General features: G+C 33.9%; 1 protein-coding gene across 1 annotated transcript; it reads left to right on the plus strand.

Moving 5' to 3' along the window:
* Nucleotides 1-6,017: 6,017 nt before the first annotated feature.
* LOC114361192 (uncharacterized) lies at nucleotides 6,018-15,273 on the plus strand. The gene is made up of 4 exons (XM_028316168.1): nucleotides 6,018-6,205; nucleotides 9,649-10,323; nucleotides 13,336-13,543; nucleotides 13,869-15,273. The coding sequence occupies exons 2-4, from the start codon at nucleotides 9,758-9,760 to the stop codon at nucleotides 14,118-14,120; spliced, it is 1,026 nt and encodes a 341-aa protein (XP_028171969.1). The 5' UTR covers nucleotides 6,018-6,205; nucleotides 9,649-9,757; the 3' UTR covers nucleotides 14,121-15,273.
* Nucleotides 15,274-19,120: the final 3,847 nt, after the last annotated feature.

Genomic DNA, 19,120 nt, shown 5'->3' on the forward strand with positions numbered 1-19,120 from the left:
ACGAACCCAAATTAGATGCGATGCCGCCGTTTCATTTAGGAGTTCCTATGCCCACCTCCTGACTCCATCATCAGACCAGCTTCCTAACATTGCATTTTCATCGTACTTACATAAGTGTACCAAATTTCAGCTCTATCGGTTGAGAACTGGTCTTATTTGTCCCACACATACTAACAAGTGAAGTCAATATAAAGCTTGTAAATAAATAAAAAAATTGCATTTTTATATCGTTTCGTTCTGGTTCCAAAAACTGTTGTTTTGGGTTCTGGAAGTTCTGGAAGATCGAACATACCAGAACGCGTTTTTAGGGTTCCGTAGTCCTGACAAGTTTCGATATGTCTATCTGTCTATCCGAGGTTTTGCTTGGAAACTATTGTCACTTGAGAGCTGTAATTTTGTGGAGGTATGTATATCTTCTTCTTTTCGTGTCGAGAACAAACCTACACAGTGTCAGCCCAAAACTCCGTATGTATATTAATCACGCCGACACGTGCAAACCTCTTCAGTGAGTGTTCTTTTGCGCTTTCTAGATTTGCTGATGGTATCGACGTTAGAGGTCTTCCAATAAGAAAGTGCCCCGGAGTTAGGGAAAGGAGGTCATTGGGAGATGATGATAGAGGATACAAAGGACGACTGTTTAATATCGACTCTATTTGGGCAAACAAGGTTGTGATTTCCTCAAATGTGAGGTGACTATTACCGATTACACGTTTTGCATGATATTTTGCAGCTTTTACCCCGGCCTCCCAGATGCCGCCAAAGTGAGGAGCGTAAGTTGGAGTAAAAATGAATTTAATACCTTCTTGACTTGCAAAGCCAGATAGAGGCTAATGTTGGCATTTCATCTAGCGTGGTTCGAAACTCCTCCCATTTCAAAAGCGTTTGACCATCCAACTTGGAAGTCATCATGTATATGATCAGTGTATCCCACTTGTCCGTTGGCTGGCCTAGGCTGCTCAACGCGCGCAAATTTTTTGTTACGTGATCAACCAAAAAACGTAAAGATTTTTCTGATTCTGTATTTTGTTTATGTATGTTAAATAGTGAACCAAGATGCTGATTTATTAGAAATCTTTTGTTATTGTAGCGGTCGCNACCGTGCCCCCAGATTTGTTCCTATATCTCAGATAAAAGGTATTTCACTAAATTACCGTATTCTCTCAAGTTTTATCTCAATCATATCTAATTTAGTAGTAGGTAGCTAATTAAAAAGTGAGCCTCAGTTAAGTATTTAATGGAGTAGATAAGTGCCATAATTGTTCATTAGTTTCTCTTCAGACAAAGCTTGGGTGCTAAGCTCAATTGCGTAAGGTATTCTAGACATTTCTAATAAACCCCTAATTTATTACAACTGGTAGATGTTAACTTGCAATAACTAGTATACATGGTGACTTTGAAATCGTTGGCATCCTTTTAATATAAGACTCTGCTCATGATACATAGTACATTCCCCAAATATGAGACAAATCCAACGAGATTTTTGTCATTATATTTACTATGTATTCGTATTAGTGTGCTCTTATAGAGTTTAAAACTTTTGCACAGTCAACAGCACCTCAGCCTATACATTTTATTGCAAAATAACACTTAATACATCGAAATAAGATGCTACAGCATTAAAATTGTTGTGTTGTCGTCTGTACACGATTTTAAACATTAAAATTTTAACTCATTGGATTTGTCTCCTATTTGGGGAATGTACTATGTATTATGAGTAGAGTTTTATTTCAAAAGGAAGCCAACGATTTCAAAGTCACCCTGTATACATATAAACTATGTATTTCGTACTTCTTGTTTCCTATACATAGTATCGTAATCATTATCATATAACCTACATTAAATAAGACGCAGCTTTCAATAATTGCATTAATATGTGCATTTTTTTTAATTTTGCCATTCTACGGTAATAAATAAAGGAATTAATAAGTGGAATAGTTTGATGACGAACTATGAAACCTAGAAAGGAAACCTACCTAGCAACTGGGTCTCATTTGTACATTTTCTGATTGTCATTGAAGATTTACATGCTGTTGAGTTTAATCAAACTCAAGATAAATCATTTACAACTGCAAGTAATTATTTTATTATTTTATTTTATTTATTTATATTAGGGAAACAAACAATTTTGATATACAATTATAATAAGGTATTATCAAATATCCGTTTTAAAATTATCATCAGCATGTATGTAGGTACTGTTCCTTCAGATCTCAAGTAGAAATTCAAAATCTCTTATTGAATACCTAGGTACCTTTGTACTTAGTCACCTTTGTTTGACTACTTAAACTTTACTTATAACTCCCACACAAAGAATCACTTTCACAGCAATGTGGCATTGTTAATTAACTATAATTATATAGAGAGACAATTTTATTCATTTGGACTAAAAGTTACTTTAGTTAAGAGATGTCTCTATTAAGTATCTATTACCTAAAATTATATTCTACTTAAAATTTAATTTGGAAAAGCTTTTAAGGACTGACTGATTTAATTATATTTTTGTGTTCCGTAGAATACTATTACGAGTTGCGTAAGATAAGTCTAGTTTCATAATTTGTATTAACTACTGCATTAATATGTGAATAAACTTTTATTCTTAACTTGTTTTTGTTGATTAATTCCTTAACCTGTTTTAGTGTAAGCGCTACACAAATGAGGTAAGCATAACATATTAGTCATCATCAATCCCAATCCTAAGGCATAAATATGGTAGGTATTTTGCTCGTTTGTCTCTGACAAGAAAAGGTTTCAGGAATTACCTATACTAACGTAAAACAAATAAGTAAATAGTGCAAATAAATGTACACTTGTCTTAAAATGAAAGCTTTACCTATCAATGCAATTAAATAACAACGAAACTATTTTTACTTTAAAATTCTTACTCTGAAGTAGGTACCTACTTACTTCACGCTAATCATTATTATCATGAAATGTTTGCGGTTTTCAAGGTTTGACGACAAGAAAAAAGAAACGAGAGAGATATCCAAAATCTTTCAAATATCGAATCTCGTGTTGCACTTTTTCATTTTACTTACTTATGAATCTACTCGTACCTACTTACTTACATTTTGGAGGATATCTATGCAAATATTAAAGTGAAATAACTTTTTTGTTCAGGATTAAGATTAACAGCTTTTAAGAGTTAAATCAACAAAATCTACCAAGGTAGAGCAAAAAATCCAATGCTAAAAAGTTAAAAAAATATTTTAAAACATGTTTTCTCAAGTGGATGAGTAGACTTCACGTAGATGATGATAGATGATCAGATTTGATACCCTTTAGTTGAAAATAGAATGATGTAAGCAGGTCCCAGAAAATGGATTCATTTAACTGGATTATCTATAAAGGTGAAGGTAAAGTTGTTAGTAAAATATACGTATGAATCCTGTTAAGATGGACTTTACGCAACCGTTAAATATAAGTCGTCTATTCATATTGTAGGACTCCGCTAGGCCTTGAGAACCTGTCAGTAAATGTTTATAACTCGGAATTATAATTGGTAATACACGTAGAGCAAACAACGTCCACATGTAACCTCGCGCGAACAAAATGTTTGGTTTCCACATTTTGATCACGGTTTTTAAAGAGAGAGATTTAGAAGCAATTTATGTATTTAATATGAATTCTACATCTGGTATTTTGTGGTTTATCCAAAGACCAGCTCAGAACCCGCCCTTAGTTCTTTATTCAATGCAGTAAAATAATATATTTTATCATGCTGATACTATCAACAACTCCAATATTATAGGATAGCCTTAAAGCTTTTATTTCTCTGCAGAACACGAGCCAAGCCCCGTCACAGCCATTTTAGCTGTTTAAAGAACCTATTTTTCTTAAAAAAAGAACTTATTTCTCTTAAAAAAAGAACCTACGCAAACGCAAATATTCAAAGACTGCTCGCCACAAACTGCTTTGTTGACGTTGAATTTTTGGAAGCAGCAAGCAGCTGGCTTTGCTGCTTAGCTTTTGCTTGATTGTAAGAGCTCTATGTTTGATTGTTGTGAAATCAGCATTCAGTTGTAAGAATTTGTTTATAATTTTGAGAAAGGTTATTTAGAAAAATCTTTCAGGAACTCGCGTCGCCTTGACCACCTCACGCTCTATAGATGATTTAGCGTCGGGGATTTAATACAACAAAGTTAGTTTATTCGCTATATTCCATGAACAAAACTTGGACTGTTCAAATTAGTCGTATGTACCTACTCGTACATTAAGCAGTCATCATAACAAATTGGCTAATAGGTTACATTGTTAGCAACCATTTCGTGGAAGGACGAAATATTTATTACACAGCAATTTGAGCGCCAACTGAACAAAAAATGAGCTTGTTTGTCAGGATTCAATTATTTTTCTTATTGTTTGCTCTTGTCGTCTATAATTACCACTTATTTGCTGTTTGCTTGGAAACTGTAGGTTCTTATATATATAAAGTAATTCATAGTGGGCTGTTAACTGGAGGTCACATTTTTCAGTCCAATAGGCAACTGATGATGTGGTAGAGCAAAATAATGTATTAGTTCTTGCAAGTCGCACGAAGGCGAGTGAGCTATACTTGTGTATATGTACGTGTACAGGCACATAACGATAGTGTAATGTCTGTCAAAACTTTTGAGAAACGAACTGTAGGGAGCCACCACACATGTAAGGCTCACTCGCCTTAGCTTCGCCTTCGTGGATTGCAACAACTATACACAAAATGGTTCTCTTTAAGTTACACGAATATTTACCTTGATCACCCTCTCACCCATAAGAATAACCATTGTCACCACAATGGTTATTCTTATTTATAAAAAAATATAAACAGAACCTTTGCGAATTTCATATGAATTTCTTTTGTTATTACCTCTAAGTCAGATGAAATCTTCCATTAGCCTCTCATGAATCAGGGTCAATAATTCAATATCAATATAGGGTCTTCTCTTGCAGCTGATGATGATATATGTAGTTATAAAACATCATTTACCTATTGCTAATCTGTCCCATAAAGAAATGGAAAGTTGGAAACCTATGTATGAGTAGGTAAGGTATCTAAATGTACCTATGTAAGCCTATATAAAAATCGTTATGGTACTTATGTAAGTAGGTATAATTTCATTTATAATAGGCACTTATTAATTTAGTGCTATCCATACGCTTCAAGCAAAAAATATAATATTGTTTACAGAAAAAATAGACTCAAAAGGTTATGATTGTGATATTTTGAGCCATGAATAAGCCATCTTGCCTGAGTCAGAAAAAGATGCTTGACCCCTATGTCCTCATTCGTTTAAGCCATTATATTCGTTAAAGATGACGTAAGTAAATAGCTGCATTTATATAGCGAAAGTTGATCGTGAGTATTGGGACCATGGGCATGTTAGTGTGCGCGAGATTTGATTCAGAAATGTTGCCAGACCAGAGAATCTTAGAAGGTACTATTTGTGTAAGGAAATTAGTGTACACAGAGATTATTACAGTTATCTACCATCAACATACTCGTACCAGTCCAACATAATGAGGATTAACCCAGCATATGCAATAGATAGTCTGTAAGAACTAGTTACTCCTAGATATTTAATATAGGAAAATTATCCATATTATCCCTGGATAATTTTCCTATATTATATATCTAGGAGTAACTAGTAAGCCGTCATTAATGAAAACCTTAGGCAAGCATCTTAGAAATGCAAAAATAATTTTGACTAATGCAAAACCTACGCGATACACCATGAAAACTATGCTCGTAACAAGTGCCCTAAACATATCAAAGCAAATAATAACTCTAGGCAAATGTAAAGAAAATTACGTCCCGCTGTTTGACGATGTCTTTAATAAAATTGTAGCGCTGTATATGAAAGAAATGCTCTCTTGATGAAAAGTAAAATATAGAAATGAAATAACTTTTAAAAATTAAATTTTTGTGACCAACGTGGACATAATATGTGACGTTATAGATTAGAAAATTACCATTCAAGATTGGCTCATGTTCAAAAATCCACGTCACTACCGACCGATCATTCATGTAAGTAGTACGACAGGTATTCTGGCAATACCGTTCTCCACATCAGTTTCCCGCCGCTGAATCAACAGCGCACACGCATGCGGGCACGCACGGCTACATCGAAAAAGTACATGCGTGGAACGCTCCGCCAACCGCGCTTTTACCGTTCCAAACTACATATGTGTTCAATAATCCCCATTGTGTATTCAACAAAGCTGGTTTAAAGTGAGTACTTAGCTGCATGCGAGTTTATTATCACTTATTTATAATCGAGATAGAGTTCAACAAGTTCAAAATATCCTTATTGACGTTCGCGACCGTCTTGACCTAGTATAAATGCAGAAAGATAAGTGCGATGTGTATCATATTACATTTTATTAATGTATGTCATACTTACCTACCTAGTACGTAGAGTGGTACTTATAGAAATGAAGGTAAGTTCCTGTTTAAAAATAGGAGGTAATCGATAAATTGAACTGAATTTTGGTTGTCAATTGTTACTCGATAACGTAAAAAACATATTTGGGTATTTCTCAAATCGTTTTTTATTTAGTAAGTCCAACATATCTCACACAATTCATCAATTTAATTACCTTATATTAGGTTCTACTCTTTATCCAATTGGTTAATATTGTTGAGGTATTTGTGTACAACCTTATTATAATAACATCCAGCACGCAGGTGTTCTAAAGCATTTGAACATTATACATATAGATTATTCTATAATATCAATAACACGAGACAAAACGTTTGCTTCGGTACCTGAGTAGGTTATTATAGATGACAATAGAAGCAATTTGTCGATATGTGTATTACTAAACCTGCAGTATTGTGGAATAATAGCCTACATAGGTATTATGTTACATTGTCGTGTGTGACAACTACATACGTGTTAGTTACGGTAGATAACTGTCTACCTGTCGATTAAGCAAGAAAAATTGCACGTTTCAAATTATCTAAGTAAAATAATTTCACTCCGTCAGTTATCCACGACACGTGACTATCATGCACACATGCATATTAAAAACATACGGGTCGAATTGAGAACCTCCTCCTTTTTTTGAAGTCGGTTGAAATGTATGTTGAAAACTCACATTTGATATGGCTGACTTCTCAAATGAATTCGTTCATATTTACAATAAGTGCTTTGCAGCTTTCTTTCATATGAAAATAAATGTACTTATGTAAATATTTAGCCCCGATACATGGAAAACCTCATTCGTAGTCCCTGTTAGTAGAAAATTTCTAGGCTTGAGTTGCACCACCTTAGCTTTAACCGTAACTATAGCTTCGTGTCACAAGAGCACTTCCCTTTGAGTGACGTCATCAGCAAAGCCATACATCATCACCCACCCATGTTCCTTTCACGTTAGAACCATGAATCTTGATGACTTTGGCCTTAGTCGTATTTCAGTAGTTCCCTGCCTACACTCACGGGGTTAAGTCATGGAATGCAAATAGCATCAGTATTTAATTTTTCGCCCTCAACACCCCAGAACACGAGGCTGGTGACGCAAATTAATTAACAATTTAATCTCATTATGAATTGGCTTTGAACTTACGAACTTAGACAATACATGATGATACTGATTGCTAAATTGATATTATAATAAAACCAGTCATCTACTCAAAAATTTTAACATATAACAGTTAAACTATCAGTCACAAAGCTTGACTGTTACAGTTTATTATTATGTGTTTCAGAAAGAGTTTGCTAAAAATCTAGCACTCAATTACCTTATTAATTTGTATAATAGCGTTAAAAATGCAAGCTCCCATATCTCAATTATATTTAGTTTTAACTAAGTACCTATTGCAAATAAAAACAGATTGCAAGGACAGCATCATCGATAAAGATAAAATCGATCGATAAGTAACGAATATAGTGACAAATTAACAAAAAGTTGATAGATTACAGCCATCCATTACGATAAAACTTAAGTGGATCGATGATGATAGATTTGACATGAAGATTCATCTGAGATTTTATTAGTCATGCAACTGTTCACGCATATAATCTAACATAACAAAGACAACGCCTACACATGTTATCAATATTGGTCCGAAATTTTCATTTATCACCTTAATTTTCCAACTTTACTAATAACATAGTATTGACCTTTTTCATTCTACCTTAGCATTAATAATTTAAAATAAAGGATCAGGTGGGTAACATTCATATTAATACGGTAAAGTAACTTAGGATCTACAACAAAACGAAACACAAAACTTTTAAAGTCTTTTTTTTTTCATGACATCACAAATCACATGACAAATCTTTGTTTTCGATTGCATCGAGTTTAGTGCATTTATTATTAATAAATACTGGCCACAAGTAGGTGTAAACTGTAGGTACTATCTTAAAATACGCTTCTAATATTTTGTTTTGGTTTTATGAGTAGGTAGGTCTTTTAGGTCTATTGTATCTGTATATACTTTTAGATGCCGTAAATTTTTTTAGTAAGTAATTGGAAATCATGACGTTACTAAAAGCCCAGAGATGCATTAAAATGCAGTCGATAAAAAATGAATTTGTATCTTTTTTTATTTGCTTCCGCTTCCGGCTAATGTTTATTTCAATTCGAATGCAGTGATAGGATTTTATTTTATGGTTTATTTATAATTATACAGGGTGTTTCTTGTAAGGTGTCAAGCCGAAGGCAGGTGATAGGTGAGGACTAGACCTATCGATTTCACCCCCATGTATGTTTTACGATTTTTCATAGTTTAGAAGTTATCTTTAATTTTGTGATTTTTTCAAATTGTATGACCTAGTAGGCTTTAAATTTTTTNTGTATAGTTCATTTATGTATTTTAATTTGCTCGTAATGTCTTCACTCTCGTAATAAAATTGAAACTTCAGGGAGTAAAGTAGTTAATTGATTGATTAGTTAATTATAAACGCGACAGTGCTCAACCAGAAGTAATGCGGATGTGCGACTCATTGTCACATCACAACACAACAGATGGTCCGATGGTGAACACAGTAATTACTAAAAGAAGCCATGGCAGGGGCCAATTTGTGTCGTAAATGTACTTACCTACCCGATTATGCCTTTAAGTAGACTCTAGATAGATCCATTCATTAACGTCTGTTTTGAAAAATACCCACAAAAAATCGACTTACATTATGGGTACTTTAATTTTCAACCGACTTCAAAAAAAGGAGGAGGTTCTCAATTCGAGCCGTATGTTTTTTTTTCTATGTTTGTTACGCGATAACTCCGCCAATTATTATGAACCGATTTGAACAAATCTTTTTTCGGCGTATAGGTAATACCTCAAGGGTGGTCCCATTTAAATTTAATAATAAAAAAAACAACCCCCAAGGTTGGAAAATTGGGGATGAACTTTTTATACGCAATATCTCCGCCGATTATAAACCAATTTGAACGATTATTTTTTTGTTGAATAGGTATTATCAAAAGGGTAGTTTCATGCGAATTTGAAGAAAATATTTCACCCCCAAGGGTGGAAAATTGGGGATGAACTTTTTTATACGCAATATCTCCGCCGATTATGAACCAATTTGAACGATTATTTTTTTGTTGAATAGGTATTATTTGTGTTCACGCATTTGTAGTCGGTTTTTTTTTAAGTTATATCTAGATTTATATAAAGTCAATTTATTGAGAGCCTTGACATTAACTTTAGTTTTTATTTTTCAGCGCTATCACTCTGGCCCCCATAAACAAAAAACCAGCTGCCGGTTCCTCGGCCAAACTTGGGACCGGCAGTATAGGGAAATCTACTTCTGCAATAAGCAAAACTTCAAGCATGGGCAGTGGAGGCAAAAGTAGCAACATGATGGGCTCCAGCGGCAAGAGTGGAATGGGAACCACCGGAAAAAGTAATGTTTTTATGTCTTCAAGTCCGAAAAAAGAAACTCCAGTCATAACTAGCAGCAAAAGTATGAATGTCTTTGCATCAAACGCAAAACCCAGTAACATGGACACTGCAAAAGCTGGCAGTATGTATGGAACAACTGGCAAAAATGCCAACCTCTTTGGATCCAGTGGAAAAAATTCAAGCCCCTACGGAGGTGACAAAATTACTAAAGCAACAGGCTCAAGTGAAAAAAGTAGCAATTCATTGCTAACTAGTGCAAAAAAGACAAATATGTTAGGATCAGATGATAAAAACAATAAACCCAAGAATTTTAGCGGGACTTCCGTCAGCCCAAGCCGAGATTATCCTTCTTTTATTAACCCGAAAGACAATAAATCAAAAACTACTTTTGGAATCATATGGATACCAACCAGGAAAAATAAGAAAAAGGATTTAGTTTTTAACTCACATAAATATGAACGCTACAAAGAAAAGTCACCATCGATGTATTCTTAGTAAGTATTTATCTGGGGGCACGGCAGTGCCCCCACCAAGTCGAGCGAAAAAGCGGCACGGCCGTACCATCCTTTTCTCGAAGCAATTCAGGCCATTTTCGACCCCCTGTATCATCGTTGTGGATAAAACTAGAAGACTGAATTTTCAGTATCTATGCAGGCATTGTAAAGACACGGTATATTTCAAATTTCATTCAATTTGAACCAGTAGTTTAAGAATTATAACGGGTCAAAGTTTCTTAATTTTGTCACTCACTGACTGACTGACTGACTGACTCACCGATCATCAAAATTCTAAGGCACTTCTAGCAGACTTAGAAGCTTCAAAGGATAGTGCCAGGGTCTGGACCAAATGTTGCCCAGAATCAACCTATAGTGCATTTTGTTCCTCAGACCTATACTAATGTGTAAACTGAAGCGCACTGAAATCTATCCCTGGAGTTAAGAGAAAAAAAGAGTTTTGTTTTGAATTATTTACTTACAAAATATCATCGATGTATACGTACTACGCATTAGATTTCGCGATTATGGCATTAAATAACACTCGCTTTGTTGAACTTAACCATAATGCATCCGTAGTATCCGTACACGTTACTTTAGTGCGATTTAGACATTCTTTATAAACGATCTAGCGCTGTTTTAATTGTTTGGTAAGTTGAAAAAATTCATTATTTCCAAAATGAAGCAAGAAGTTTTAGTTTTCTATACTTGCGAAAAATCAATTTATTGGTGTATTACAATCGATTATTGAAGTTATACCTACAAGGTGGACCGACGACATCGTAAAGGTAGCAGGGAAGCGCTGGACGCAGACCGCTGCCAATCGATCAACATGGAAAGCATTGGGGGAGGCCTATGTTCAGCAGTGGACGTCATATGGCTGAAATGATGATGATGATGATGATTGAAGTTATTGTAAGCTAAAACTTCTTGCTCCATGTTGGAAATAATTAATTTTTGTCAAGTAACCAAACTAATGCAACAGCGCTTGATCGCTTATAAAGAATGTCCAAGTCGCACTAAAGTAAGGTCACAGAATAAGTAATAGTAGTAAGGTGTACGGATGCAGTATGGTTAAGTTCAACGTAGCAAGTGTTATTTAATGCCACAATTGCGAAATCTTATGCGTAGTACGTATACATCGATGATATTTTGTATGTAAATAATTCAAAACAAAAATCTTTTTTTCTCCTAACTCCAGGGATAGATTTCAGTGCGCTTCGGTTTACAAATTAGTATTGGCCTGAGGAACAAAATGCACTATGGTTTCATTCTGGGCAGCACTTGGTCCAACTTCCATACATGAATTGGCACTGTCCTTTGGAATATAAGTAGTGTTTGGTGTATGAATCAAGGAAAAACTAAAATATTTGGGGGCACGGTAGTGCAACCGCTAAGTCAAGCAAAATTTTTCAATTTCGGTCCAGTTTTATAAATTTATAACTACTTACTTTAAACTTACTTCAATAACTTTGTAATACCATATAAATATAAAGGCGCACGGTAGTGTCCCCGCCAAGTCGAGTAAAATATTTAAATTTCGGTCCAGTTTTCTAGATACATAACTGCTGTCTACAAAATACAAAAAGAAATGAGATCCCATCAAAAACAATACTTGTCAAAAAAAACAAGTCTCGCAACTCAGTTGTTCTACGGTAAAAAGTTGCGAGATCCATGTAATTATTACATTTACCGTAGAACAACTGAGTTGCGAGACTTGATTTTTTGGACAAGTATTGTTTTTGATGTCAAAAAAAAATGAAAAAACAAGTCTCGCAACTCAGTTGTTCTACGGTAAAAAGTTGTGAGATCCATGTAATTATTACATTTACCGTAGAAGAACTGAGTTGCGAGACTTGGTTTTTTTGACAAGTATTGTTTTTGATGGGATTTATTTTAACTGTTCTGAATTTCTGATCTCATACTTTAATACTTACCTAAGTAATAGGTACTTTGTAGACAACGAACGTCTAGTGGTATTTATTTCTATCTATTTCTTAATTTAAATCCAACAAAGTACATACATAATGTAGTGTGTAAGGATCGGTAACTAAAAATATTAGCGTGGGATACTTTAATGTTTAATAAGGTAGAAAGAAATCTTTGCTGCCGCGATTCAGGTTTGTAGGGCTGGAGGCGTGCTAGATAGAGTAACTTGTATCAGCGCCATCTTTTGAGTGAAACTTGCCATCAGTTTATAGTTACGAGTCGATAGGTGTCTCTACTTATTGTATGTAGTAGTTTATCAATTCATTTATTAAATTGCGCGGGAAACTAAAATTAATACGATGTATGAGCACCTCTAAAGCTGTAAGCAATATTAGATGCTAAAAAAAAGTAACTAAAATCTGGAGTCAATGTCAGTTGAGTTTCCGAACGAATATTCAAAGCAGGATGCCAAGAGCAATATGTCGTTTGAGCAAGCGAGATGCAAATATGGCAAACCCCGCGATCAGTCTGATTACTGTCATGTCAAAAAAAGAAAACAAGTAGTCAAGGAGGTGACATCATAAAAGCTGTCGTGAAGCTTTGTGTTGTGATGCATTTTTACTGTTTTTGAATAAATTTACCTCAGTATTCATTCTCAAACGTGAATTTGATTACTTAAATATTTGAACCAAGTCTCATATGTATCTAAATCTAGTGTTTTTGTTCTCATTACTGAGATCGGAGGGTATTTAAGTTGACAAAACTTGAAAAAACTTTTTGGTCACTTAATGTTTTTTACTTCAAGATGCAAGACAACAATAATTTTGAAACAATCATCAGCACATGGCGACGTTTGTCTGGAGAAAGAACTGAATCTCCCATATTAGCAAGGTGAAATTTCTTAATAACCAGCAGCAAAAGAAAATGAAATGTTGCATTTTATCGCCCATTGTTTACATTGTGTAGCTACGCGTATTGAGTTCAGAACGAAATAGGATCCCTCACTGCAACGTTTGGCATTTCGTGTTGTTAAGCCTTGAAAGTATTTCGTGTTCGTAAATCAATCTTAATTTAATATTTCAGCATGTCTGGTGATTCTCCTGCTTACCAACCACAAAAGAAGAAAGAAGAAGAAACAGATTTATTGGTACCTGAGCGCCCTAAAGTGACAACAGTGGCAGTAAACACAGGAATAACTGCAGCCAGTATTGATATTGCATCAGATGGCTCCGGGCCTGTACAACCTGAAGAAAAGCAAGAATTTATCAAACACAACCCAGAAGAAACAAAGGTAGAAACTTTGTCACTTATTTACTCTTTGATTACATATTGAATTTGAAAAGTAAAAATATGTATTAACATTTTTTTTACTTGGAAAAATGGTGAAATATTGCTTTGTTTTTTGTGAGTCATAGCCTGTATTGTTTTAGTATCTTATAAACTAATTAAGAATCCTGATAGTGCGATTGTATCAATATGCAATTTCTGAGTAATAACTGCTGATAGCAAAATTAACTGTTCCTAAAATTTTTGAACTCTGACCCTATTTTTATTCTGGTTTTACATCTCATCATTATTCTATGTAACAAAAAAATTTTTATTTGTTTTTAATACAGGAAGCTGCTGGTGACACAAATGATAGATCAAGCAAGGAGGACTGCGAGTACTTGGAAAATAATGAAAACATGGCAAAACCACCAGACAACAAATGGGATAAAGACAAACAAGTTGACAGGGTTGATAGCGTATACTTAAGAGCACCACCTCCACACAAGGTTCATTCCACTGCAACCACAAACGAAGAAGAAGATTGTGGTATCAAATGTCTTTATTATACTCTGCAATGCTGCGACTGTGTATTACAGTAAGATGCCATAGAAGGTTGACTGTGACATGTAAAGTGTTTTCAATAGTGTACAAAAAACATAAATATTTTAAAGTTAAACAGCTTTACTGACTTAGCTATTATCCAAATGTTGTTCTTGCTTTCAAACTTCCAAACAGTGGCGTAACTATACCATCTGAGGCCCATGACAAATTCTGTGCACGGGGCCCTTGGCATATCAAGGGTTATTTTTCAAGGACCATCGTGAGGGGGATGGGTACGATTAGGGCCTTGGGCCGGGGCTGCCTCAGGTCAGGATCCTGTGGCATTTTGCCAGCTCTGCCACCCTATAGTTACATCACTGCTCCCGCCCTTTAGGCAAGTTTGAAAGAGAACAATATTGTAGCAATCAAACAATCACTTTAATACTTACTTTATATCACTAATTCAGTTTTGTGAAGACAGTCAACCTCTCCTTAACCACTCAAGAGTTATGATTGATAGAAGCTTATTATGTAGCTATAATTAACAAATGTACCTATTGCAAAGCCATTGTAGCAATCAAACAATCACTTGAATACTTACTTTATATCACTAATTCAGTTTTGTGAAGACAGTCAACCTCTCCTTAACCACTCAACATGTATGATTGATAGAAGCGTAATATGTAGCTATAATTAACTAATGTATTGCAAAGCCATGGCAGCTGCTTTTTAGTTTTATTGATAAATTGCCATTATTTTCTATCATATTTAAGGATAAACTATCAATTTAAGATAGTTACTTTATGGTTTATAAACGAATTTAGCATTAATGTAGATTTCTACTTGCAACATTTACCTCTTGATTGTTTTGTTATTTTTATATCCACAGAATTAATGGCTAGTAAGGCAGGCAAATGTAGTTGGTTATACAAAAAGACAGTACATTACTATTGAATCAACTGTGTAACTTTTGATTGCACCATTAAAATTTTTGTGCGTAGTGGCATTGAAAACCTTTTTGTATAGACATTCCACGTTTATTACTTATTTTCTTCATGAGATGATTATTTGGCACAAAAATGAAACTATTACCTCAATAAAATAGACAAGTTCTAAAATGAAATTAATATCGGAAAAAGAAGTTATTTATCTAATTTCTAATACATTGTGTATTCTTAGTATTTGTGGAATATTTATGAAATATTTGTCGAAGATAAACACTAATTTCATCATTTTCAATTATTGTCATTATTACGGAATGGTGCTCAAAGATAAATGCCTTAAATTTGTCATTGGTAAGATGCCTCCCAATATAACTTGCTAAATCTTTACTTGCTGTAAATCCACTACGTTTTTTAAAATAATTTACATGTTTTTGTCTATAAAATTTATTTACATAAGACTTATTGCGTGACCAGTCTCCGTCCAGAGACTTTGTATTTTGGTAAGAAATGTAGATGTATTTTTTTATAAAAAGATCTGTACACAGTTTGTACTTTATTAAATAAAAAAATTCATAAAACAGTGTTATTTTATTTATCTACAGGGTGTTAGGTAAATGGGTATATGAGCCGACACAAGCCCATGTTAACATGGTCATATAAATGGTATGGTGAAGTCAGAAAATTGATATCTTCATTTTAATTATTTTAATTTTCATACAAATCGGATTTGATGAATTTTTTTTTGTATGAAAATTAAAAAACATAAAATGATGATATGAAATTTCTGACTTCACCATACCATTTATATGCCCATGTTAACATGGGCTAGTGTCGGCTCATATACCCATTTACCTAACACCTGTAGACTGCTTGAATGGTTTAGTGAAATGTGTATCCAAGAACAGATAAGAATAGATTAAGGGCCACATTTCTCTTGGACCAAAAAGTTAAGTATACCTTGATTTTTTAGAATCCAGCAGAGATGTAAACAAACATTTTCATACACAATTACACCATAATCACTTACGTGTTCATAATATCATACACATTATTTAACAAGCCCATGAAACCAACTTTATTTTCAGGTTTATACAAGTTTGAAATCAATCTTTGAAACAAATTATTTTAGCAAAATACGTGGACGATGAAAATTTGTGAGACTTGTCAAATTGACTTGACGTTTAAAATCATGTGTTATCTCCATATTGTCTATGACTTGTCTCTGACACATCAGTGCTGTAACCTGTGAGTCATAGACAATAATCTGTAAATTTAATCGATATTANTGATGTGAAGATAGTATTATAGTGCCGTACCTACCTATAATTATTTTCTATATTCATTATAGATTTTTTTATAATATTATAGATACCTAGGCTAGGTGACAAGCAATGTTTGCCACTTAGTGCGGTGGGACCATGGTTAAAATAAATTACCCGTAGACCCACTGGCAAACACTGTTCAGAACGGTCATGGGACAACGGGTAAAAAAAATTACCCGTGGACCCACCAGGGGGACATGTTGGGGGGACCACGGGTAAACGCCGGCATTAATGAAATTACACTTTAAGCACTACTTCATAACTAAAAAGCTGAATCAATTTTGATGAATTTAGTTGAACGAGTTATTCAAAAATTTGCGAGGTGTGAAGTACCTATACGTTCGGCCGCGCCACTTGATTTCTTTAACTTCTCATTTTTTGCGAATGTAGACTAAAAACGTTATTTTTGGACAATATAATTTTGCCAAATTCATAGCGATTGCTTTAGTGGCGTGGCTACGGAGTATAACACAGAATCAATCCGACAGAAACGGTAAAAGACATGCTAGAAAAATAAAATACCCAAATATTGTGAATTAATATATAATTATTATTTTAAATTGTACATTTAATACAACCAGTATTATACGGCACAACATAAGAGTCGGATTGGAAGTCTTAATAAATAATCTTAAAAAATAATAATTATAGTCGGATAATTCTTCACCGCTTTTTCCTTTCAACTACTATCCACACGATCGCTTCCTAGCGAGTACATCGCCTTAATTGTGCTATTCCAACTTGTATTTGCTTTTATTTTGTGTGATAAACAAATAAGAGTATCCATCTATAATTATTTTACACAAGGCTAATCTAATTTCACAATCTTTTGATTAAATTCAAATTGAAAATATGTATTATTCTTTGTTAATTTAAAAAGGTGTACAAAAATATAAAAATTAAAATCTAATTAATATTTTGAATTTGGGTATTATGACATGATCGAATAAAATATTAAAATTTAAAACAATGAAATTGAAAAATATTCTATTGATGTAGACAATTAATTAAACTACTACTGCCTGCCTATAACGCTAACATTTAAATATCAAATAGAACCTACGTATTTAAGAACCAGTGGCGTAGCTTGGGGGGGGCAGGGGGGGCCATGGCCCCGGGCGGCATATGAAAGGGGGCGGCGGATAAGAAAAAAAAACATTGCATGAACAAGAAAAAAAAGGTCGACTATGTCTACGTTGAGACTAACAAATCTAGCTATACTGGCAATTCAAAATGAGATACAATTTGATATCGACGATTGTGTAAAAGATTTTGCTTTGAAAAAAGCACAAAGAGTACATTTTTTTAAGTAATAGTAACAAAAATATTTAAGGAGCTTACTTACCCCTCTAAAACTTGCGCCACAGATAATCTTTCGTGATTTCTCTTGTTACAAACCGAAATAAAAAAGTGGTTTGTAAATAGTTAAAGCCATCTAAGCTACTTTAAAAACCGTGTATTTATTATATTCTGCAAGTTCGAAATTCAAAATTAGCTAAAATGGTAACTTTTAGAAGTAATTAAATCTGTAACTTGCTGCAAATATCTAATGAATTCAAACAAATTATTTTAAAAAATAGCTTCGATACATATTATACATTTTTCAAACCATTTCTTTTAATTTCGGTCTATAACAAAAGTAATCAAGAAAAAATATGGTGGCGCTGGTTAGCTAGGGTACAACCCTTAATAATATTAAGCACATTGTTATTCCTTCTAAGTTCAATAAGCACTATACAATACAGGGTGTTTCTTATAAGGTGTCAAGCCGAAGGCAGGTGATAGGTGAGGACTAGACCTATCGATTTCACCCCTATGTATGTTGTACGATTTTTCGTAGTTTAGAAGTTATCGTTAATTTTGTGATTTTTTCAAATTTTATGACCTAGTAGGCTTTAAATTTTTTTATCTTTTTTTGGGTTGACTTTTCTCAGATTTCTTTTTTTTGACAGATTCCCTATTAATTGCAGATGTTTGAAAAAAATAATCACCTTCCTATCTTTGATTTTTTATTTACAAAATTTTCGCTAGAAACATAAAAAATATGCTTTTAGCAGAACATTCTAAAATTTTCAACTTAAAAGTTTGAAAAAAAAATGAACTCATACGTCCAAAATAGTTTTAAAAACTGCGCAGTTTTCTAAACTTTCATAATAATACAAAAAAACATGTAACAATACGCCATTTTTTCTGTAATCGCTCCACTAAAGTGGTAAGTCGGAGATTCAATAAAAAAAAATCAAAGGCAAGAGCTTCCTCGTTGTGGATAAAAAAATGTTCTGTTCACTTATTGTCTCTAAATGTGTTCTACGTAACGTAAACTTAGGGGATTGCAAACATTAGTTAGTCCTAAGAAAGTCAAAAACATGTAACGGAATCTCCGACTTACCACTTTAGTGGAGCGATTACAGAAAATAATGGTCTATTNGTTATACACCTAGTGTTACATAATAAAGCTGAGCTATTTAAGAAAATCAAACTTCCTGTGGGTTTCAAGCAATTGCTTCTCTTTAATGTATTTTCCTTCTGAAGCAGTGCGTGGTAGTTTATTTTGACTTTCAACAAATAAGGTGAATAGTGTACCTGAAGTCCATTCAATATAATATTTACACTTTAAAATATTTATAATTAAAATAAAGGGCGGCGGATTTCCGGACGGCCCCGGGCGGCGAAAAGCCACGCTACGCCACTGTTAAGAACACGGAGTACTCAGTAAGGACTCCGCTTAAATGCCTTACTATTGATTAAAATCCAACTGCAAGTCGTCGCTGTATAAATCCATAGAAAAATGAA

The sequence above is a fragment of the Ostrinia furnacalis genome, unplaced genomic scaffold, assembly GCF_004193835.3.
Source record: "Ostrinia furnacalis isolate ACB-3 unplaced genomic scaffold, ASM419383v2 OfSCF5444, whole genome shotgun sequence".
Classification (NCBI taxonomy): domain Eukaryota; kingdom Metazoa; phylum Arthropoda; class Insecta; order Lepidoptera; family Crambidae; genus Ostrinia; species Ostrinia furnacalis.